We start from the raw sequence: 24,632 nt of genomic DNA on the forward strand, positions 1-24,632 counted from the left end.
ACACACACACACACACACACACACACGCAGAACACTGGTGGCTGCCTCCCAAATGGAAGCTATTCCCTATATAGTGCACATAGAGCCCTATGGGCCCTGGTCCATAGTACTGCACTAGGTAGTAGGTAGTAGGACACACAGCTATATCAATGAGCTGGCAGGGAGATGACACCACAAAGGCAGAACGCAGGTCTTCATTAGAGTTTTTCCTGAATGCTTGAAACACTGACAGTGATTCTTGAAGCACTATCTCTGAAACCATGAACCCTTCTAGTCAATGTATTTATCAACCAGACTGAACATTCTCTTTGCTTTACACTCAGTTTGTAATTTTATAACACACTTTTTTGCAAAACTGTAAACATTGTAAACACTAAATAGTGTCCGTTGGTCTCTACGTTGCTCCACTATTTAGCCAATTGCCTTTCCACATTGACACATGTGAAAACACTTTCAGATAATGAGTTCACTTACAAATCAGAGCTTGAGCACTATAGATAGGCCACAGGTAAACATTTGGTTTGGACAACAATGGAGGCCGATACTGGACAGAGAGTAAGATGGGTGAGAACTAGAGGAGGAGGAGGAGGAGGAAAAGGAGGACGAGGAGGTGAAGAAGTAAGAGGAGGAGGAGGAAGAGGCTAAGGAGGTGAAGGAGGAGGAGGAGGAATAGGAGGGGGAGGTGAAGGAGGAGGAAGGGGAGGTGAAGGAGGAGGAGGAGGTGAAGGAGGAGGTGAAGGAGAAGTGGGAGAAGGAGGAGGCGGAGAAGGAGGTGAAGGAGGAGGGGGAGGAGGTGGAGGAGGAGGAAGAGGAGGTGAAGGAGGTGGAGGAAGATGTGAAGTAGGAGGAGGAGGAGGTGAAGGAGGAGGTGAAGGAGGAGGAGGTGAAGGAGGAGGAGGAGGTGAAGGAGGTGAAGGAGGAGGAGGAGAAGGAGGAAGATGTGAAGTAGGAGGAGGAGGAGAGGGAGGAGGAAGTGAAGGAGGAGGAGGAGGTGAAGGAGAATGAGGAGAAGGAGAAGGAGGGGGAGGTGGAGGAGGAGGTGGAGGAGGTGAAGGAGGTTGAGGAGGTGGAGGAGGTGAAGGAGGAGGTGAAGAAGTAAGAGGATTAGGAGGACAGAGGAGGAGAAGGAGGTGAAGAAGTAAGAGGAGGAGGAGAAGGAGGAGGAGGAGGTGAAGGAGGAGGAGGAGGAGGAGGAGGTGAAGGAGGAGGAGGAGGAGGAGGAGGTGAAGGAGGAGGTGAAGGAGGATGAGGTGGAGGAGGAGGAGGAGGAGGTGAAGGAGGAGGAGGAAGATGTGAAGTAGGAGGAGGACGAGGAGAGGACGAGGAAAAGGAAGGGGAATCAGAAAAACAATAACTGATGAAATCAGAGATTGAGCACTATAAATAGGCCACAGGTAAACATTTGGTTTGGACAACAATGGAGGCCAATACTGGACAGAGAGTAAGAGGGGTGAGAACTAGAGGAGGAGGAGGAGGAGGAAAAGGAGGACGAGGAGGTGAAGAAGTAAGAGGAGGAGGAGGAAGAGGCAGGGCAACGGGTTCAACCAAATCTGAGCCGTTATACTGTTGCAGGTATCATCCGGATATTTAGAAAATGAGAACCGGTAAGTAACGGTAAGTAACTGTAGTCTTACTGGTACAGTTATATGTAATGTACTTTCATAATGAGAAGGATCTATCACTAAAACCATTCAAATGCTTTTACTTTGCAAGAAAAACCAGCATCTGTTGGAAGAGGTTGACTGTTCACTCCAGAGCAGGTGACCCACATTGTAAATACGGTCATTGCAAATAATTGCATCAGACTCAGAAAAGTGCAGGACCGTATAACGGCAGATAACACCGTATTCCACAACGTCAACAGAGTGAGTCTAATCTGTACACTGTCTCGTCTACTGAAACGCAATAGAATTAGGATGAAACAGCTGTACCCTTTTGGAAAGAAACTAAGACCGTGTAAAACAACTGAGATATGAATATGTGCAGGTAAGCTATATATGGAAGTGTATGGTACTACATCATATTGACTGATCCCTGTCTTGTCCTACATCATGTTGACTGATCCCTGTCGTCTCCTACATCATGTTGACTGATCCCTGTCGTTTCCTACTGTACTACATCATGTTGACTGATCCCTGTCGTTTCCTACATCATGTTGACTGATCCCTGTCGTCTCCTACATCATGTTGACTGATCCCTGTCGTTTCCTACTGTACTACATCATGTTGACTGATCCCTGTCGTTTCCTACATCATGTGGACTGATCCCTGTCGTTTCCTCCATCATGTTGACTGATCCCTGTCGTTTCCTACATCATGTTGACTGATCCCTGTCGTTTCCTACTGTACTACATCATATTGACTGATCCCTGTCGTTTCCTACATCATATTGACTGATCCCTGTCTTGTCCTACATCATGTTGACTGATCCCTGTCGTTTCCTACCTCATGTTGACTGATCCCTGTCGTTTCCTACATCATGTTGACTGATCCCTGTCGTTTCCTCCATCATGTTGACTGATCCCCGCCGTTTCCTACTGTACTACATCATGTTGACTGATCCCTGTCGTTTCCTACATCATGTTGACTGATCCCTGTCGTTTCCTACATCATGTTAACTGATCCCTGTCTTTTCCTACATCATATTGACTGATCCCTGTCTTGTCCTACATCATGTTGACTGATCCCTGTCGTTTCCTACATCATATTGACTGATCCCTGTCTTGTCCTACATCATGTTGACTGATCCCTGTCTTGTCCTACATCATGTTGACTGATCCCTGTCGTTTCCTACATCATGTTGACTGATCCCTGTCGTTTCCTACATCATGTTAACTGATCCCTGTCTTTTCCTACATCATATTGACTGATCCCTGTCGTTTCCTCCATCATGTTGACTGATCCCCGTCGTTTCCTACTGTACTACATCATGTTGACTGATCCCTGTCGTTTCCTACATCATATTGACTGATCCCTGTAGTTTCCTACATCATGTTGACTGATCCCTGTCGTTTCCTACATCATGTTGACTGATCCCTGTCGTGTCCTACATCATATTGACTGATCCCTGTCGTTTCCTACATCATGTTGACTGATCCCTGTCTTGTCCTACATCATGTTGACTGATCCCTGTCGTTTCCTACATCATGTTGACTGATCCCTGTCGTTTCCTACATAATGTTGACTGATCCCTGTCTTTTCCTACATCATATTGACTGATCCCTGTCTTGTCCTACATCATGTTGACTGATCCCTGTCGTTTCCTACATCATATTGACTGATCCCTGTCGTTTCCTACATCATGTTGACTGATCCCTGTCTTGTCCTACATCATGTTGACTGATCCCTGTCGTTTCCTACATCATGTTGACTGATCCCTGTCGTTTCCTACATAATGTTGACTGATCCCTGTCGTTTCCTACTGTGCTACATTTCTTGTCTTGTCTCTTTCAGAGAGTCATGGAGCTAGAAGCAGATACAGCGCATCATGAGTTAATATATGTGGACGAGGCAGGCTTCAACCTTGCAAAAACAAGGGGCAAGCGGCGGAAGTATCATCGGACACCGTGCCATCATCACCATCTCAGGTGGCAACATAACAATGTGTGCAGCTATTAGTCAAAACAGCATCCTTCACCATCATCCTAGACCCGTACAACAGACCCAGACAACAGGCCCGTACAACAGGCCCATACAACAGGCCTATACAGCCAATGCACACATTATCACATTTCTGGACACCCTCCGCAACAGACGAATCCCTAATGACCAGGGGTCAGAGCAGCCCAGGTATGTTATCATCTGGGGACAATGTTAGTTTCCACCGGGGCTGCTGTGGTCCGCAATTGGTTCACAGATCACCCACTTTTCATCGCACTCAATATCCCCCCCCCCCCCCCCCACCAACGCGTAGACCTTCTACAGGCACTGGAGGAGGCTTGTGGAGACATGGATCAGGGGTCATGCCAGGCCTGCATACGGCACTCCAGGCCATACTTTCCACGCTGCCGAGCTCAAGACGACATGTGGATGAAGTCTTATGGTCAGGACCAACAGAGACGGTTGAGATGTAGACACGCCATTATCTGTCTGTTCTTTTATTATTTTTGTCTTAGCGCACAAATATTTTGTTGTTTTCTTCTACTTCGCTTTTGTCGTTTTGAGGAATGTTCTAGAACATATTGAGCATTCTGAGAAAAAAGAAACACACAACCCTTTAGATACTTCATTAGACCTCACACACACACACGCACGCGCACACACACACACACACACACACACACACACACACACACACACACACACACACACACACACACACACACACACACACACACACACACACACACACACACACAGTCCATCGATCTGCCATCCACTGGACCAGAGCCTTGGTGTACACACACACACACACACACACACACACACACACACACACACACACAGTCCATCGATCTGCCATCCACTGGACCAGAGCCTTGGTGTACACACACACACACACACACACACACACACACACACACACACACACACACACACAGTCCATCGATCTGCCATCCACTGGACCAGAGCCTTGGTGTACACACACACACACACACACACACACACACACACACACACACACACACACACACACACACACACACACACACACACACACACACACACACACAGTCCATCTGTCCATCGATCTGCCATCCACTGGACCAGAGCCTTGGTGTACACACACACACACACACACACACACACACACACACACACACACACACACACACACACACACACACACACACACACACACACACACACACACACACAGTCCATCTGTCTATCGATCTGCCATCCACTGGACCAGAGCCTTGGTGTACACACACACACACACACACACACACACACACACACACACACACACACACACACACACACACACACACACACACACACACACACACACACACACACACACACACACACACACACACACACACACATTTCCTCATGCTCTAACTTGTCCTTCTGCAGCTAATGTTAATGCAGCAGACAGTTAATGAGCAATATGCTTGGAACGTCATATCACAATAAAAGCACAGTATGGAATCGCAATACATCCGCACCTAAGTATCGGCATAGTATTGTATCGTTAGGTCCCCGGCAATTCCCAGACCTACCAACCAACTTCTCATGACGTTGGCCTGAGGGGGGAGGGTTTATGACCCCCTTAATTAAATACCTTTCCCTTTTTTCCTCTATCTACTACTACTACTCTATCTACTACTATCTACTACCGATGTGACTATTGAAGATCTTTGTTAACATGGAGAGTCTGGGAACATCAAAAGGTGGGAAACTGAACCAGTTGAAAATATGTGTTGGTACTTAAAGAATACGATGTCAGATCAGTTGGCATCTGAGACATGATTACTGATGATAAGACAAAAACTGTATCTTGGAAAATCTACACATTCTAGTTATCAGATTCACATGGAATTGTTGTGCAATTTAAATGTTTAAATATGAAACTATTTGTGAAAAGATTAAATGTAATTTTTACTGTATTTACGATAGCATAGCTGCCTACGGCCCGATAGAGGCACATAAAACCTTTTTTGTTCCTCAGTCTTCCCGCTCTTTCACTCAAACCCCCCCCCTCTTTGTGTAACCAGCTGTCATATCTGTTCCGTCCGCTAGGAACGTTTTCCTTTATGACATAATTTGTAATATATGATACATTCTGTGTATATGTAATTCTGTGTGATTATTTAGGTATTTAGTAAATAAATGATTAAACCGAATTCTGTATTTCTGATTCAACTTGTTAGCCAGGGTTCGTGAAGATAACCAAGAATTTATAACTTTCAGATGACACTGAAATAAGGTGACGATTAAATATTGACTGCTACTGATGTAAAAATATTACTAGGTCTTTAAGAGTTTATTCGGAAGATCACAGCTCTATAAACATTATTTCGTGGTACCCCGACTTTCTAGTTAATGATCTACCTGATTAGCTTAATCAGGTAATATTAATTACAGAGAAATTATTTTATAGAATAGTATGTCATATCACTTAATCCGGCATAGCCAAAGACACGACACCTCCCATACTTTAGTTTGTGTCTACAGTAACTAGACCGTAACGTCTTGGAGGTGAAATACGTAGAGCATGTTTGTATGGCTCTGAGGCTTGATTGGTCGGTTTACCAGGACATTTACATATTGAACACAACAAGAAGGGTGATTGGAAATGATTTCTTATCAAAACAAACTGCAACCAATCAGCACACAGCTCAAACTATTCACCCCCCCCCCCAGAAAGTCAATACTTTGTAGAGACACCTTTTGCAGCAATTACAGCTGCAAGTCTTTTGGGGTATGTCTCCATAAGCTCAAGGCAAAACTGCTCCAGCTCCTTCAAGTTGGATGGGTTCCGCTGGTGTACAGTAATCTTTAAGTCATACCACAGATTCTCAATTGGATTGAGGTTTGTGCTTTGACTAGGCCATTCCAAGACATTTAAATGTTTCCCCTTAAACGCCTCAAGTGTTGCTTTAGCAGTATGCTTAGGGTCATTGTCCTGCTGGAAGGTGAACCTCCGTCCCAGTCTCAAATCTCTGGAGGAATGAAACAGGTTTCCCTCAAGAATTTCCCCGTATTAGCGGCATCCATTATTCCTTCAATTCTGACCAGTGTCCCTGCCGTTGAAAAACATCCCCACAGCATGATACTGCCACCACCATGATGGTGTTCTCGTGGTGATGAGAGGTGTTGGGTTTGCGCCAGACATAGCGTTTTCCTTAATGGCCAAAAAGCTCAATTTTTGTCTCATCTGACCAGAGTACCTTCTTCCATATGTTTGGGGAGTGTCCCACATGCATTTTGGCGAACACCAAACATGTTTGCTTATTTTTTTCTTTAAGCAATGGCTTTTTTCTGGCCACTCTTCCGTAAAGCCCAGCTCTGTGGAGTGTACGGCTTAAAGTGGTCCTATGGACAGATACTCCAATCTCCACTGTGGAGCTTTGCAGCTCCTTCAGGGTTATCTTTGGTCTCTTTGTTGCCTCTCTGATTAATGCCCTCCTTGCCTGGTCCGTGAGTTTTGGTGGGCGGCCCTCTCTAGGCAGGTTTGTTGTGGTGCCATATTCTTTCCATTTATTAATAATGGATTTAATGGTGCTCCGTGGGATGTTCAAAGTTTCTGATATTTTTTTATAACCCAACCCTGATCTGTACTTCTCCACAACTTTGTACCTGACCTGTTTGGAAAGCTCCTTGGTCTTCATGGTGCCCCTTGCTTGGTGGTGTTGCAGACTCCGTGGCCTTTCAGAACAGGTGTAAATATACTGAGATCATGTGACAGATCATGTGACACTTAGATTACACACAAGTGGACTTTATTTAACTAATTATGTGACTTCTGAAGGTAATTGGTTGCACCAGATCTTATTTAGGGGGTGAAAACATATGCACACACCACTTTTCTGTTTTTTTTTTTACTTTTTGAAACAAGTAATTTTTTTCATTTCACGTTGGACTATTTTGTGTATATCTATTACATTAAATCCAAATAAAAATCTATTTTAAATTACAGGTTGTAAGGCAACAAAATAGGAAAAACACCAAGGGATGAATGCTTTTGCAAGGCACTGTATCTGTCTATCCTATCTACAGTACTCTACTGTATCTGTCTATCCTATCTACAGTACTCTACTGTATCTGTCTATCCTATCTACAGTACTCTACTGTATCTGTCTATCCTATCTACAGTACTCTACTGTATCTGTCTATCCTATCTACAGTACTCTACTGTCTCTGTCTATCCTATCTACAGTACTCTACTGTATCTGTCTATCCTATCTACAGTACTCTACTGTATCTGTCTATCCTATCTACAGTACTCTACTGTATCTGTCTATCCTATCTACAGTACTCTACTGTATCTGTCTATCCTATCTACAGTACTCTACTGTATCTGTCTATCCTATCTACAGTACTCTACTGTATCTGTCTATCCTATCTACAGTATGTATCTCCTCTACCCCCTCTCTGTCTATCTCCTCTATCTCCTATATCTCCTCTATCTGTCCATCTCCTCTATCTGTCTATCTCCTATATCTCCTCTATCTGTCCATCTCCTCTATCTGTCCATCTCCTCTATCTGTCCATCTCCTCTATCTGTCCATCTCCTCTATCTGTCCATGTCCTCTATCTCCTCTATCTCCTATATCTCCTCTATCTGTCTATCTCCTCTATCTCCTATATCTCCTCTATCTGTCCATCTCCTCTATCTGTCCATCTCCTCTATCTGTCCATCTCCTCTATCTGTCCATCTCCTCTATCTGTCCATCTCCTCTATCTGTCCATCTCCTCTATCTGTCCATCTCCTCTATCTGTCCATCTCCTCTATCTGTCTATCTCCTATATCTCCTCTATCTGTCTATCTCCTATATCTCCTCTATCTGTCTATCTCCTCTATCTGTCCATCTCCTCTATCTGTCCATCTCCTCTATCTGTCCATCTCCTCTATCTGTCCATCTCCTCTATCTGTCCATCTCCTCTATCTGTCTATCTCCTCTATCTGTCTATCTCCTATATCTCCTCTATCTGTTTATCTCCTCTATCTGTCTATCTCCTCTATCTCCTCTATCTGTCCATCTCCTCTATCTGTCCATCTCCTCTATCTGTCCATCTCCTCTATCTGTCCATCTCCTCTATCTGTCCATCTCCTCTATCTGTCCATCTCCTCTATCTGTCCATCTCCTCTATCTGTCCATGTCCTCTATCTCCTCTATCTTCTATATCTCCTCTATCTCCTCTATCTGTCTATCTCCTCTATCTCCTATATCTCCTCTATCTGTCCATCTCCTCTATCTGTCCATCTCCTCTATCTGTCCATCTCCTCTATCTGTCTATCTCCTCTATCTGTCTATCTCCTATATCTCCTCTATCTGTCTATCTCCTATATCTCCTCTATCTGTCTATCTCCTCTATCTGTCCATCTCCTCTATCTGTCCATCTCCTCTATCTGTCCATCTCCTCTATCTGTCCATCTCCTCTATCTCCTATATCTCCTCTATCTGTTTATCTCCTATATCTCCTCTATCTCCTCTATCTCCTCTATCTCCTCTATCTGTCCATCTCCTCTATCTGTCCATCTCCTCTATCTGTCCATCTCCTCTATCTGTCCATCTCCTCTATCTGTCCATCTCCTCTATCTGTCCATCTCCTCTATCTGTCCATCTCCTCTATCTGTCCATCTCCTCTATCTCCTATATCTCCTCTATCTCCTCTATCTCCTCTATCTCCTCTATCTCCTCTATCCCCTCTATCTCCTCTATCTCCTCTATCTGTCTATCTCCTCTATCTTCCTATATCTCCTCTATCTCCTCTATCTCCTCTATCTCCTCTATCCCCTCTATCTCCTCTATCTCCTCTATCTGTCTATCTCCTCTATCTGTCTATCTCCTCTATCTGTCTATCTCCTCTATCTGTCTATCTCCTCTATCTCCTATATCTCCTCTATCTGTCCATCTCCTCTATCTGTCCATCTCCTCTATCTGTCTATCCCCTCTACCTCCTCTATCTCCTCTATCTGTCCATCTCCTCTATCTGTCCATCTCCTCTATCTGTCCATCTCCTCTATCTGTCCATCTCCTCTATCTGTCAATCTCCTCTATCTGTCTATCTCCTCTATCCCCTCTATCTCCTCTATCTGTCCATCTCCTCCAACCCCTCTATCTGTCCATCTCCTCTATCTGTCCATCTTCTCTATCTCCTCCATCTCCTCTATCTGTCCATCTCCTCTATCTCCTATATCTCCTCTATCTGTCCATCTCCTCTATCTCCTATATCTCCTATATCTCCTATATCTGTCTATCTCCTCTATCTGTCTATCTCCTATATCTCCTCTATCTGTCCATCTCCTCTATATGTCTATCTTCTCTATCTGTCTATCTTCTCTATCTCCTATATCTCCTCTATCTGTCCATCTCCTCTATCTCCTATATCTCATATATCTCCTATATCTGTCTATCTTCTCTATCTCCTATTTAATCCATGTTTAATTCATTCAGCATTATGGCTATGGTGAGTATTGTCTAAAAGCAGATAAACGCTAAGTGAGCTCTAATGTGATAATGAGTGCATCCCGCCATCACACACAATAAACACCTTCAACATCTAGATGCATTCTACCCATATCGCTCTCATCGGCCACTCAGCTGTGAAGCAGCAATCTCCGTTAACAGGCCCCTGGTCGGCCAGTGACAACGCTCGCCAACATTGAGCCGTAATGTTGTGTTTGTGTGTTGCGAGTTCCGTTTTTTGTGTTCAGAGAGTTCTGAGAAACAGCAGAGCGACACTGTGTGTGTGTGTGTGTGTGTGTGTGTGTGTGTGTGTGTGTGTGTGTGTGTGTGTGTGTGTGTGTGTGTGTGTGTGTGTCTGTGTGTGTCTGTGTGTGTGTGTGTGTGTGTGTGTGTGTGTGTGTGTGTGTTCACTTGAACAGCTGATCTCCAGCTTGATTGGGGTGAAACAAGGTCTGGTGGATTTGAACAGCTCCAGCAGCATCTGGTTTATCTGGTCCCAAGTACGGTTGGCAGCTGATTAGTAGATGTTCAGATATGTTCCATAACTGTCTGCAACATTTCAACTAACTATCTACTTACCCTAACCTTAAGCCCTACCCTTATATCTGTTACCCTAACCGTAAGCCCTACCCTTATATCTGTTACCCTAACCGTAAGCCCTACCCTTATATCTGTTACCCTAACCGTAAGCCCTACCCTTATATCTGTTACCCTAACCGTAAGCCCTACCCTTATATCTGTTACCCTAACCGTAAGCCCTACCCTTATATCTGTTACCCTAACCGTAAGCCCTACCCTTATATCTGTTACCCTAACCGTAAGCCCTACCCTTATATCTGTTACCCTAACCGTAAGCCCTACCCTTATATCTGTTACCCTAACCGTAAGCCCTACCCTTATATCTGTTACCCTAACCGTAAGCCCTACCCTTATATCTGTTACCCTAACCGTAAGCCCTACCCTTATATCTGTTACCCTAACCGTAAGCCCTACCCTTATATCTGTTACCCTAACCGTAAGCCCTACCCTTATATCTGTTACCCTAACCGTAAGCCCTACCCTTATATCTGTTACCCTAACCGTAAGCCCTACCCTTATATCTGTTACCCTAACCGTAAGCCCTACCCTTATATCTGTTACCCTAACCGTAAGCCCTACCCTTATATCTGTTACCCTAACCGTAAGCCCTACCCTTATATCTGTTACCCTAACCGTAAGCCCTACCCTTATATCTGTTACCCTAACCGTAAGCCCTACCCTTATATCTGTTACCCTAACCGTAAGCCCTACCCTTATATCTGTTACCCTAACCGTAAGCCCTACCCTTATATCTGTTACCCTAACCGTAAGCCCTACCCTTATATCTGTTACCCTAACCGTAAGCCCTACCCTTATATCTGTTACCCTAACCGTAAGCCCTACCCTTATATCTGTTACCCTAACCGTAAGCCCTACCCTTATATCTGTTACCCTAACCGTAAGCCCTACCCTTATATCTGTTACCCTAACCGTAAGCCCTACCCTTATATCTGTTACCCTAACCGTAAGCCCTACCCTTATATCTGTTACCCTAACCGTAAGCCCTACCCTTATATCTGTTACCCTAACCGTAAGCCCTACCCTTATATCTGTTACCCTAACCGTAAGCCCTACCCTTATATCTGTTACCCTAACCGTAAGCCCTACCCTTATATCTGTTACCCTAACCGTAAGCCCTACCCTTATATCTGTTACCCTAACCGTAAGCCCTACCCTTATATCTGTTACCCTAACCGTAAGCCCTACCCTTATATCTGTTACCCTAACCGTAAGCCCTACCCTTATATCTGTTACCCTAACCGTAAGCCCTACCCTTATATCTGTTACCCTAACCGTAAGCCCTACCCTTATATCTGTTACCCTAACCGTAAGCCCTACCCTTATATCTGTTACCCTAACCGTAAGCCCTACCCTTATATCTGTTACCCTAACCGTAAGCCCTACCCTTATATCTGTTACCCTAACCGTAAGCCCTACCCTTATATCTGTTACCCTAACCGTAAGCCCTACCCTTATATCTGTTACCCTAACCGTAAGCCCTACCCTTATATCTGTTACCCTAACCGTAAGCCCTACCCTTATATCTGTTACCCTAACCGTAAGCCCTACCCTTATATCTGTTACCCTAACCGTAAGCCCTACCCTTATATCTGTTACCCTAACCGTAAGCCCTACCCTTATATCTGTTACCCTAACCGTAAGCCCTACCCTTATATCTGTTGGACATTGGTCTAGTAACGATACCAGGATAATTGTGTCTAAGGGTAGCGCATGCTAAATTAAGCATACATAAACATTGAGGTAGATTCAAACTAATGATTAATGATTTGAGGGAGTACGGTGGATTTATCATTATTATCAGGTTTTGTTTGTAGTTCAAACTTTTGTTTTGCTGTATCGGTGTAGTATAACGAATGCTAACCAAGTGTTTTGTGTTTTTTTTTTTCCTGGGAAAATTGTGGTTTCATTGTCTCTCTTTGAAATGTTTCCCCGGGCTATGGTTTTGGGGAGAGTGAGTGAGATTAAGGCCGTAAACTACCAAATTAAATAACGCCTGGACGTTTTTTTGGGGGGGTTTGTTTTGACCTTAAGGTTTGCAAATATCCACACACTTGTTATGGCTATTTGTTGGTGTTTTTAAAAATACTGTGTTTGATTTGTGTTTTCTATTTCCTTTGGGTTTAGTGAGTTTTCCATTTGTCTTAGTGCCCCGGTATCTTAAAGGGGCACACACATGGAATTGTCAGAAGTTTTCAGAGTTTTTAATTAAACACATGAATTCTTTTTGATAAAGGAATGTTCTGGAAACCTGGGATACGACATGTATGAAATGTTTGACTGTTTTCCATTCATTTGTCTAATATAGTAAGGAACACTTATTTAAACGGTTTCCATGACCTCTGACCTCTGTCATGACTTTCCAGTGTGGTTTGATCACCCTCATTGGGAAGCTATTTGGATAATGAATGTATGGTCACTTGTAATACTGATCTAAAGGTCATATGGGTACAATTCGTTTTCTTTATGGAGTTCTTAAGAGTAGTGATTTTATTTTTTATTTTGTTCTTTGAAATTTTGTTTTATTTTTTGACCAGTAGTAGTGTTTTTTTTATTGTTTTTTTTTACACATTACTCTCATGGAGAGTTATGTGTCAAAAAACGAGGGAGGGAACAGTCCTCTGAGGTTTTGGATTTAAGTTTACCCACCTTGAGTGATATGTGAATTTTGTGTTGTTAGTTCTGTTCTATTCCCGATGGGTTATAGGTCTAACTTCCTGATCCTGTGGCTCTACGATGAAGTTAACCGTGTGATGGGGAGTATAGGCCAATTTGAAAAGAATAGTTACAATATAATGTGTGGATATTCTCTTTTACACATGTTTAGACATTTGTATTAAGAATAATTTGTAAAAGTAATCATTTAACATATAGTTTTATGAACTGAACTAAACTGTTGTTCTGGTCTGTTCTCTCGAGGTTATCGTGAAAAGTGACATCTGACGTTGTCTTAATGCATGGAAGAGATAATCGGACCGAACAGCGTGTGTACCTCAAAACCCCTTCTAATTGGCTGAAGAAGAGTGACAAAGACGTTGAATACGGCCCTGTCCCCACCACTTCTACCGAGAGATCTGAGTCCTGAGCCAGCAACCTGCATGCAGCGTCCAATCAGAGCTATCGACTGCTTTTCCCTCATGTCTTTTCTCTCAAGAGTGTGACAGGAGTCCACGTGGAGTGAGCCTGGGGAGAAATCTGTTCCAAACTTCTCCTATGTGGCATGGTACACTGGTTGACGAATGGACAAGACATAATGGGTGGTAAAGGTGGCGGCGGCTCAGGTGAGACGTTGCAATTGGGACATTATCATGGGCCATTCACTTTGAACTGTAAAGTTATCTGAAGAAGAACGAAAAGGACACCAGAAGAATCAGTGCCTGAAGGAGGGGGTTGTCAACTGCCCAGAAGTGTTTTTAGACTTTTGGGGTATCAGGTTGATTGTAGAGGTCTACACATCAAATTATAGTAACACAAATAAAATAAACAAATAAAATATAATAATTTGGATTACAAATGCGTTGATACTGCTATTATAATCGTGATAAAACAAGTTATTAATAGTCGAACTATAGGATAATTATACTGGATGTTAATATGAATGTACATTCTGCCAATGTTGATGTGTGTTAAATTGAGTTTTTTTATTACTTTGAGTGATAAGACCAATTTGAATCACTGAGCATTGTCATTCTACATTTTGGTTGGATAATTAATTTGGGTTGTGATTATGATTTGGAAACTGAATGTTTTCTAAAACTGAAGGATTGATTTGAGTTTAGTATGTTATTAATAACTATATGAGTGAAGCAATTCATGTTTTATGGATTTATTATTTTGATTGTTGTTGTGTACTAAAGATGTTAACACTATTCTCAGCATGCCCTGGTGAATGGAGAGGGTGAACTCTGACCCGGAGAGTGAAATTGATCCTAATCTATTTGATCTATAGGCATTGCCTTATAAATAGTGGAATCATAATGCTTGTCTTGGGTCATGTTCATTAGGCACCAATGGAATAAAATGTCCTTTAACTAGGAGTCACTACCTGGATTTGTCTAACAAGATATGCTCATTTTAGTTTCTGGGATGGAAATAGTTATTCCCACCATGCTGATCCATTGGAGTGTGATAGATAACTAAATATGATTTTATCCATTGTTGTATGCACTGTGAAAATATAGCTTTGAATCTTATAAACTGTATGCATTTTTTTGTTTTTCTTCATGGGTTCGTACAGGTGACTGTGTATCATGACCTTCCCAGACAAATTGCTAGAATGCTTAGAACATGAGTTGGAGGTGGAAATGGGATACGTTTCATGGGAGGAGGCTGAGCCAGTGCTATAGCAGACGGTCACATGCAGGAACACATGCAATGAGTTATTGCTTTTATGCTTCTTGGTTTATGAAGAATGTTGTGCCTTTTCTACATGTGAATGAATGTTTGTAAATCCTGTAATTTTCATTTAAGTTGAGAGGATTCTCAAAATGGGGGATTATGATGGAAAAATTGCAAGATTATGTTATAATACTTTTATTGCATCAAATGGTTGTGTTATGCAACAGAATAGAGGGTTCTGGGAGATAACACTGACAGAGGAGATTTATGATGTCTTTTGGGTGATTAAACCTAAAGAGCATTCCAGAGCACGAGTTAATGTTTCTGTTTTATACCGTACCAGGGACAGATGGTTCCAGTTTGGAGTCGGAGGGCCAGCCACTGGTCTCAATACAATGAAAACTATTGACACAGCAGATGCTGTCTGCTATGTATTATAGGTACCTTTCATACAGATCTTAACCTTGTGACCCATCATTCCATACATCTGTTGTTTGTCATGTAGACTGAAGGGGGTGTATCTTAGCTATAAAAAGACTTGTACTTTTGTCTCAGTTCTCGCAACGAATCATCCGAGGGTGATTCATCGACCAGCAATCATTATCATAGAGCACTCAATCGATTCACTTTATAAGTTGTATTGACCTGCTCCCTTAATAATAAGTGATTAAAGATTTAGTTTACGTATGACTCTGACTTGTGTGATAAGTTTGTCTCTCCTCATTTGATAGTAAAGAAATTAACCACCACACCTAACCTTGAGCTCTACCCTTATTCTAACACTAACCTAAAGCCTTACCCTTATTCTAACCCTAACCTAAAGCCCTACCCTTATTCTAACCCTAACCCTAACCTAAAGCCCTACCCTTATTCTAAGCCTAACCCTAACCTAAAGCCCTACCCTTATTCTAACCCTAACCCTAACCTAAAGCCCTACCCTTATTCTAACCCTAACCTAAAGCCTTACCCTATTCTAACCCTAGTCCTAACCCTAACCCTTATTCTAACCCTAGTCCTAACCCTAACCCTTATTCTAACCCTAACCCTACCTTAAGCCTTACCCTTATTCTAACCCTAATCTAAAGCCCTACCCTTATTCTAACCCTAATCTAAAGCCCTACCCTTATTCTAACCCTAATCTAAAGCCCTACCCTTATCCTAACCCTAACCTAAAGCCCTACCCTTATTCTAACCCTAACCCAAACCTTAAGCCTTACCCTTATTCTAACCCTAACCTAAAGCCCTACCCTTATTCTAACCCTAACCCTAACCTAAATCCCTACCCTTATTCTAACCCTAACCTTAAGCCCTACCCTTATTCTAACCCTAACCTAAAGCCCTACCCTTATTCTAACCCTAACCCTAACCTAAATCCCTACCCTTATTCTAACCCTAACCTAAACCCCTACCCTTATTCTAACACTAACCTAAAGCCTTACCCTTATTCTAACCCTAACCCTAACCTAAAGCCCTACCCTTATTCTAACCATAACCTAAAGCCCTACCCTTATTCTAACCCTTATTCTAACCCTTATTCTAACCCTAACCTAAAGTCCTACCCTTATTCTAACCCTAACCCTAGTCCTAACCCTCATTCTAACCCTAACCTTATGCCTAACCCTAGTCCTAACCCTAACCCTTATTCTAACCCTTATTCCAACCCTAACCCTTATTCTAACCCTTAATCTAACCCTAACCCGTATTCTAACCCTTATTCTAACCCTAGTCCTAACCCTTATTCTAACCCTAACCTAAAGCCCTACCCTTATTCTAACCCTTATTCTAACCCTTATTCTAACCCTTATTCTAACCATAACCTAAAGCCCTACCCTTATTCTAACCCTTATTCTAACCCTTATTCTAACCATAACCTAAAGGCCTACCCTTATTCTAACCCTTATTCTAACCCTTATTCTAACCCTAACCTTATGCCTAACCCTAGTCCTAACCCTAACCCTTATTCTAACCCTAGTCCTAACCCTTATTCTAACCCTAACCTAAAGCCCTACCCTCATTCTAACCCTTATTCTAACCCTTATTCTAACCATAACCCAAAGCCCTACCCTTATTCTAACCCTTATTCTAACCCTTATTCTAACCCTTATTCTAACCATAACCTAAAGTCCTACCCTTATTCTAACCCTTATTCTAACCCTTATTCTAACCCTAACCTTATGCCTAACCCTAGTCCTAACCCTAACCCTTATTCTAACCCTAGTCCTAACCCTTATTCTAACCCTAACCTAAAGCCCTACCCTTATTCTAACCCTTATTCTAACCCTTATTCTAACCATAACCCAAAGCCCTACCCTTATTCTAACCCTTATTCTAACCCTTATTCTAACCCTTATTCTAACCATAACCTAAAGTCCTACCCTTATTCTAACCCTTATTCTAACCCTTATTCTAACCCTAACCTTATGCCTAACCCTAGTCCTAACCCTAACCCTTATTCTAACCCTAGTCCTACCCTTATTCTAACCCTAACCTAAATCCCTACCCTTATTCTAACCCTAACCCTAACCTAAATCCCTACCCTTATTCTAACCCTAACCCTAACCTAAAGCCCTACCCTTATTCTAACCATAACCTAAAGCCCTACCCTTATTCTAACCCTAACCTAAATCCCTACCCTTATTCTAACCCTAACCATAACCTAAATCCCTACCCTTATTCTAACCCTAACCTAAAGCCCTACCCTTATTCTAACCCTAACCCTAACCTAAATCCCTACCCTTATTCTAACCCTAACCATAACCTAAATCCCTACCCTTATTCTAACCCTAACCCTAACCTAAAGCCCTACCCTTATTCTAACCCTAACCTAAAGCCCTACCCTTATTCTAACCCTAACCATAACCTAAATCCCTACCCTTATTCTAACCATAACCTAAAGCCCTACCCTTATTCTAACCCTAACCCTAACCTAAAGCCCTACCCTTATTCTAACCCTAACCCTAACCTAAATCCCTACCCTTATTCTAACCCTAACCTAAAGCCCTACCCTTATTCTAACCATAACCTAAATCCCTACCCTTATTCTAACCATAACCTAAAGCCCTACCCTTATTCTAACCCTAACCCTAACCTAAAGCCCTACCCTTATTCTAACCCTAACCCTAACCTAAATCCCTACCCTTATTCTAACCCTAACCTAAAGCCCTACCCTTATTCTAACCCTAACCTAAAGCCCTACCCTTATTCTAACCCTAACCCTAACCTAAAGCCCTACCCTTATTCTAACCCTAACCCTAACCTAAAGCCCTACCCTTATTCTAACCCTAACCCTAACCTAAAGCCCTACCCTTATTCTAACCCTAACCATAACCTAAATCCCTACCCTTATTCTAACCCTAACCCTAACCTAAAGCCCTACCCTTATTCTAACCCTAACCTAAATCCCTACCCTTATTCTAACCCTTATTCTAACCCTAACCTAAAGTATGTCGCGTCAAAACATTTTGCGCATATATTATGACGACATTTTTGGTGTTCAGCAAGTTGTTGTTGTTGTTGCCTGTTTTAATGTATTTTTATTTGACTGTTATTTTACCAGGTGAATTGACTGAGAACACGTTCTCATTTCCAGCAACGACCGGGAGAACAGAGGATCTACAGACAACATCTTGAGGCAGTTCGAAGGTCAGTAGTCTACTCCCCGTCGTCGATGATTGGTCAACAGTACTACTCCTAGTGGGAATGGGAACAAGTTGTGGGCTAGACAACTAATTTTCATGCAGATTTATTCGAGAAAAACTGCACCAAACATCTTAGATGTAAAATTGCACACTAAGACCTTCTCTGAAAAAAAGGTCAAAATGAATTACAGATTTATTGATTTATCTTAAAATGATTTCAGAGTATTTTGAGGAATTTTGAGGCTGTTGTTGTTCCTACGGCGTCTCATGAGGGACAAAACAGTGATATTTCCGTTACGGGAGTCCTGCTAGGAGCAAACCTAGGCTTTAGCATTTGCTTATCAACAGATACTTTGTTGATAGTATGACTATCTGTAGATCCTCTATATGGGATTATCCAGATAAAGTGGGAACTCTGTCTGTGTGGGAAGACGTGTTCAACCAACCACACCTGTCTGGTATAGCAATATATTACAGTGGCATAGTAGTATACAGTAGTATAGCAATATAGCTATATATTACCGTGGTATAGTAGTATGGAGTAATATAGCAATATAGCTATATATTACCGTGGCATAGTAGCATACAGTAGTATAGCAATACAGCTATATATTACAGTGCCATGGTAGTATACAGTAGTATAGCTATATATTACAGTGCCATGGTAGTATACAGTAGTATAGCTATATATTACCGTGGTATAGTAGTATACAGTAATATAGCAATATAGCTATATATTACCGTGGTATAGTAGTATACAATAATATAGCAATATAGCTATATATTACCGTGGTATAGTAGTATACAGTAATATAGCAATATAGCTATATATTACCGTGGTATAGTAGTATACAATAATATAGCAATATATTACAGTGGCATAGTAGTATACAGTAGTATAGCAATACAGCTATATATTACAGTGCCATGGTAGTATACAGTAGTATAGCTATATATTACAGTGGTATAGTAGTATACAGTAGTATAGCAATACCACAGGTCTATTTCTCACCTGGTCCTCAAAAGAAAGCGCCTGTCCCACATCACGAGGAAACCCATCAATCACAATCCCACTGGCGTCTGGAATCTTCATGATCTTCTGCTTAATCTCAGTGATGGTGGTCTCCTGTAAGGACATAGAGCTAGTTTAGAAATCAACCTACAACCTACAGAGACTAACAGCCTGGTATTCCACTGTCCTGTGTGTTGATGCAGAGACTAATAGCCTGGTATTCCACTGTCCTGTGTGTTGATGCAGAGACTAATAGCCTGGTATTCCACTGTCCTGTGTGTTGATGCAGAGACTAACAGCCTGGTATTCCACTGTCCTGTGTGTTGATGCAGAGACTAATAGCCTGGTATTCCACTGTCCTGTGTGTTGATGCAGAGACTAACAGCCTGGTATTCCACTGTCCTGTGTGTTGATGCAGAGACTAATAGCCTGGTATTCCACTGTCCTGTGTGTTGATGCAGAGACTAACAGCCTGGTATTCCACTGTCCTGTGTGTTGATGCAGAGACTAATAGCCTGGTATTCCACTGCCCTGTGTGTTGATGCAGAGACTAATAGCCTGGTATTCCACTGTCCTGTGTGTTGATGCAGAGACTAACAGCCTGGTATTCCACTGTCCTGTGTGTTGATGCAGAGACTAATAGCCTGGTATTCCACTGTCCTGTGTGTTGATGCAGAGACTAATAGCCTGGTATTCCACTGTCCTGTGTGTTGATGCAGAGACTAATAGCCTGGTATTCCACTGTCCTGTGTGTTGATGCAGAGACTAATAGCCTGGTATTCCACTGTCCTGTGTGTTGATGCAGAGACTAATAGCCTGGTATTCCACTGTCCTGTGTGTTGATGCAGAGACTAATAGCCTGGTATTCCACTGTCCTGTGTGTTGATACAGAGACTAATAGCCTGGTATTCCACTGTCCTGTGTGTTGATGCAGAGACTAACAGCCTGGTATTCCACGGTCCTGTGTGTTGATACAGAGACTAATAGCCTGGTATTCCACTGTCCTGTGTGTTGATGCAGAGACTAACAGCCTGGTATTCCACTGTCCTGTGTGTTGATACAGAGACTAATAGCCTGGTATTCTAGAGGGGGTAGAATGTTACGGCACAGTTTGCTCAAATCAACAGGGAAAATGCATGATTTAGTGGAAATACAGGACATGAGTAAGAATCTAATCTAAAAATAACTACGGAAAGCGGTGCCAATGCACCAAGTCCGGAAACCAAAGGACCCCAAACAGCTTCTACCCCCCAAGTCATAAAACTGATGAATAGTTAGTTAAATAGTGAACCTATAGCTCTATATATCTATCTCAATTACCTCGTACCCACTTCACAGCGACTTGGTCCTGGTAACCCGTATATAGTTATAGTTATTCACTGTGTATTTATTCCTTGTGTTATTATTCATCTATTGTTGTCCACGTTGTGAAGGCGCCGTCATATACCTGTTGTTTATGAAGCATGTGAATTAAAATATGATTTGATTTGACACACACACACACACACACACACACACACACACACACACACACACACACACACACACACACACACACACACACACACACACACACACACACACACACACACACACACACACACACACACACTCCACCAGCCTTAATCAGTTGCATGGACAGAGCAGGTCGTGGTTCTATCAGCTAAGTGAGAACGAGGAAATGGGATGTTTGTTGCTCATAAAGACACAGTGGGCCACACAGGACCCAGCCTGCCTCCCAAATGGCACCATATTCCCTATCTAGCGCACTACTATGGACCAGGGTCCATAGGGGTAGTGAACAAAGTAGTGCGCTAGATAGGGGATAGGGTGCCTCTTCAAGCAGCTGACAGCTGAGTCATGGCTGGCAGACAACCAGGACATTGGTAATGAGACGCGAGAAGAGAAAAATCCCACACCCACCCATCTAGCCAATCAAGATAATGTATTTCTTTAATATTTCTTTATTCGTTCTTATTTACAATGACGGCCTAGGAACAATGGGTTAACTGCCTTGTTCAGGGGCATATTGACAGATTTATACCTTGTCAGTTCAGGGATTCGATCCAGCAACCGAAACCCACACTCTAACCACTAGGCTACCTGCCGCCCGTCACCATAATGTTAGCCCATCAAGATAATGTTAGCCTGTCGCGATAATGTTGGCCCGTCGCGATAATGTTAGCCCGTTATAGTAATGTTAGCCCGTCACAATAATGTTAGCCCATCAAGATAATGTTAGCCTGTCGCGATAATGTTGGCCCGTTTTAGTAATGTTAGCCCGTCACAATAATGTTAGCCCGTCATGGTAATGTTAGCCCATCATGGTACTGTTAGCCCGTCACAATAATGTTAGCCCGTTATAGTAATGTTAGCCCGTCACAATAATGTTAGCCCATCAAGATAATGTTAGCCTGTCGCGATAATGTTGGCCCGTTATAGTAATGTTAGCCCGTCATGGTAATGTTAGCCCATCATGGTACTGTTAGCCCGTCACAATAATGTTAGCCCGTCACGATAATGTTAGCCCGTCACGATAATGTTAGCCAGTCAAGATAATGTTAGCCCATCACGATAATGTTAGCCTGTCAAGATAATGTTAGCCCGTCGCGATAATGTTAGCCCATCAAGAGAATGTTGGCCCGTCATGGTAATGTTAGCCCGTCACGATAATGTTAGCCCATCAAGATAATGTTAGCCCATCGCGATAATGTTAGCCCATCAAGATAATGTTAGCCCATCGCGATAATGCTAGCCCATCACGATAATGTTAGCTCATCACGATAATGTTAGCCTGTCACGATAATGTTAGCCAGTCAAGATAATGTTAGCCCCGTCGCGATAATGTTAGCCCATCATGAGAATGTTAGCCCGTCATGGTAATGTTAGCCCGTCACGATAATGTTAGCCCATCAAGATAATGTTAGCCCATCACGATAATATTAGCTCATCACGATAATGTTAGCCCATCAAGATAATGTTAGCCCATCAAGATAATGTTAGCCCATCAAGATAATGTTAGCCCGTCGAGCTAAAGGCAGGTCCCAAGGCAGGTCTTAGAAGTGACTCATCCAACCTGCCTGGTTTATTGAACAAACTCCACTACACTTCACCCTTCTTTGACCTCATCTTTGACCTCATCGTCATCTTCATCATCTTCCTCATCCTCTTCCCAATCCTCATCCTCTCTGTAGCAACCCCAGCTGCGGATACAGCTCATATGTATTGCACTATACAGGGACTAGGGGACTGGATACACTATACAGGGACTAGGGGACTGGACACATTATACAGGGACTAGGGGACTGGATACATGATACAGGGACTAGGGGACTGGACACACTATACAGGGACTAGGGGACTGGACACATTATACAGGGACTAGGGGACTGGACACACTATACAGGGACTAGGGGACTGGACACATTATACAGGGACTAGGGGACTGGACACATTATACAGGGACTAGGGGACTGGACACATTATACAGGGACTAGGGGACTGGATACACTATACAGGGACTAGGGGACTGGACACATTATACAGGGACTAGGGGACTGGACACATGATACAGGGACTAGGGGACTGGATACACTATACAGGGACTAGGGGACACATTATACAGGGACTAGGGGACTGGACACATGACACAGGGACTAGGGGACTGGATACTATACAGGGACTAGGGGACTGGATACACTATACAGGGACTAGGGGACTGGATACACTATACAGGGACAAGGGGACTGGATACATGATACAGGGACTAGGGGACTGGACACACTATACAGGGACTAGGGGACTGGATACACTATACAGGGACTAGGGGACTGGACACATTATACAGGGACTAGGGGACTGGACACACTATACAGGGACAAGGGGACTGGATACATGACACAGGGACTAGGGGACTGGATACATTATACAGGGACAAGGGGACTGGATACATGACACAGGGACTAGGGGACTGGACACATTATACAGGGACTAGGGGACTGGACACACTATACAGGGACAAGGGGACTGGATACATGACACAGGGACTAGGGGACTGGATACATTATACAGGGACAAGGGGACTGGATACATGACACAGGGACTAGGGGACTGGACACATTATACAGGGACTAGGGGACTGGATACATGACACAGGGACTAGGGGACTGGACACATTATACAGGGACTAGGGGACTGGATACATGACACAGGGACTAGGGGACTGGATACATTATACAGGGACTAGGGGACTGGACATGATACAGGGACTAGGGGACTGGATACACTATACAGGGACTAGGGGACTGGACACATGATACAGGGATTAGGGGACTGGACATGATACAGGGACTAGGGGACTGGATACACTATACAGGGACTAGGGGACTGGACACATGATACAGGGACTAGGGGACTGGATACATTGCACAGGGTCTAGGGGACTGGACACACTACACAGGGACTAGGATGCACTATGTAGGGACTAGGATGCACTATGTAGGGACTAGGGGACTGGACACACTATGTAGGGACTAGGGTGCACTATGTAGGGACGAGGGTGCCATTTCATAGTTGTCCAACTCCCGGTGGGTGATTAAAGTAGTGCACTAAATAGGGATTATGGAATAGGGTGAGACTAGCATACCTGAGGTGCCAGCTCCCCATTGGTGATGATTTTATAGGGATTATGGAATAGGGTGAGACTACCTGAGGTGCCAGCTCCCCATTGGTGATGATCTTATAGGGATTATGGAATAGGGTGAGACTAGCATACCTGAGGTGCCAGCTCCCCATTGGTGATGATCTTATAGGGATTATGGAATAGGGTGAGACTAGCATACCTGAGGTGCCAGCTCCCCATTGGTGATGATTTTATAGGGATTATGGAATAGGGTGAGACTACCTGAGGTGCCAGCTCCCCATTGGTGATGATCTTATAGGGATTATGGAATAGGGTGAGACTAGC

At 43.1% G+C, this 24,632-nt stretch overlaps 1 protein-coding gene across 1 annotated transcript in view; it reads right to left on the reverse strand.

Moving 5' to 3' along the window:
• ak5 (adenylate kinase 5) overlaps window positions 1–24,632 on the reverse strand; it is a 230,521-nt gene that overhangs the window by 178,482 nt on the left and 27,407 nt on the right. Inside the window, exon 5 of the mRNA XM_055882419.1 lies at window positions 19,667–19,780. Within this exon, the coding sequence (XP_055738394.1) occupies window positions 19,667–19,780 (114 nt within the window). The remainder of the gene's footprint in view (window positions 1–19,666; window positions 19,781–24,632) is intronic.

The sequence above is a fragment of the Salvelinus fontinalis genome, chromosome 26, assembly GCF_029448725.1.
Source record: "Salvelinus fontinalis isolate EN_2023a chromosome 26, ASM2944872v1, whole genome shotgun sequence".
Classification (NCBI taxonomy): Eukaryota; Metazoa; Chordata; class Actinopteri; order Salmoniformes; family Salmonidae; genus Salvelinus; species Salvelinus fontinalis.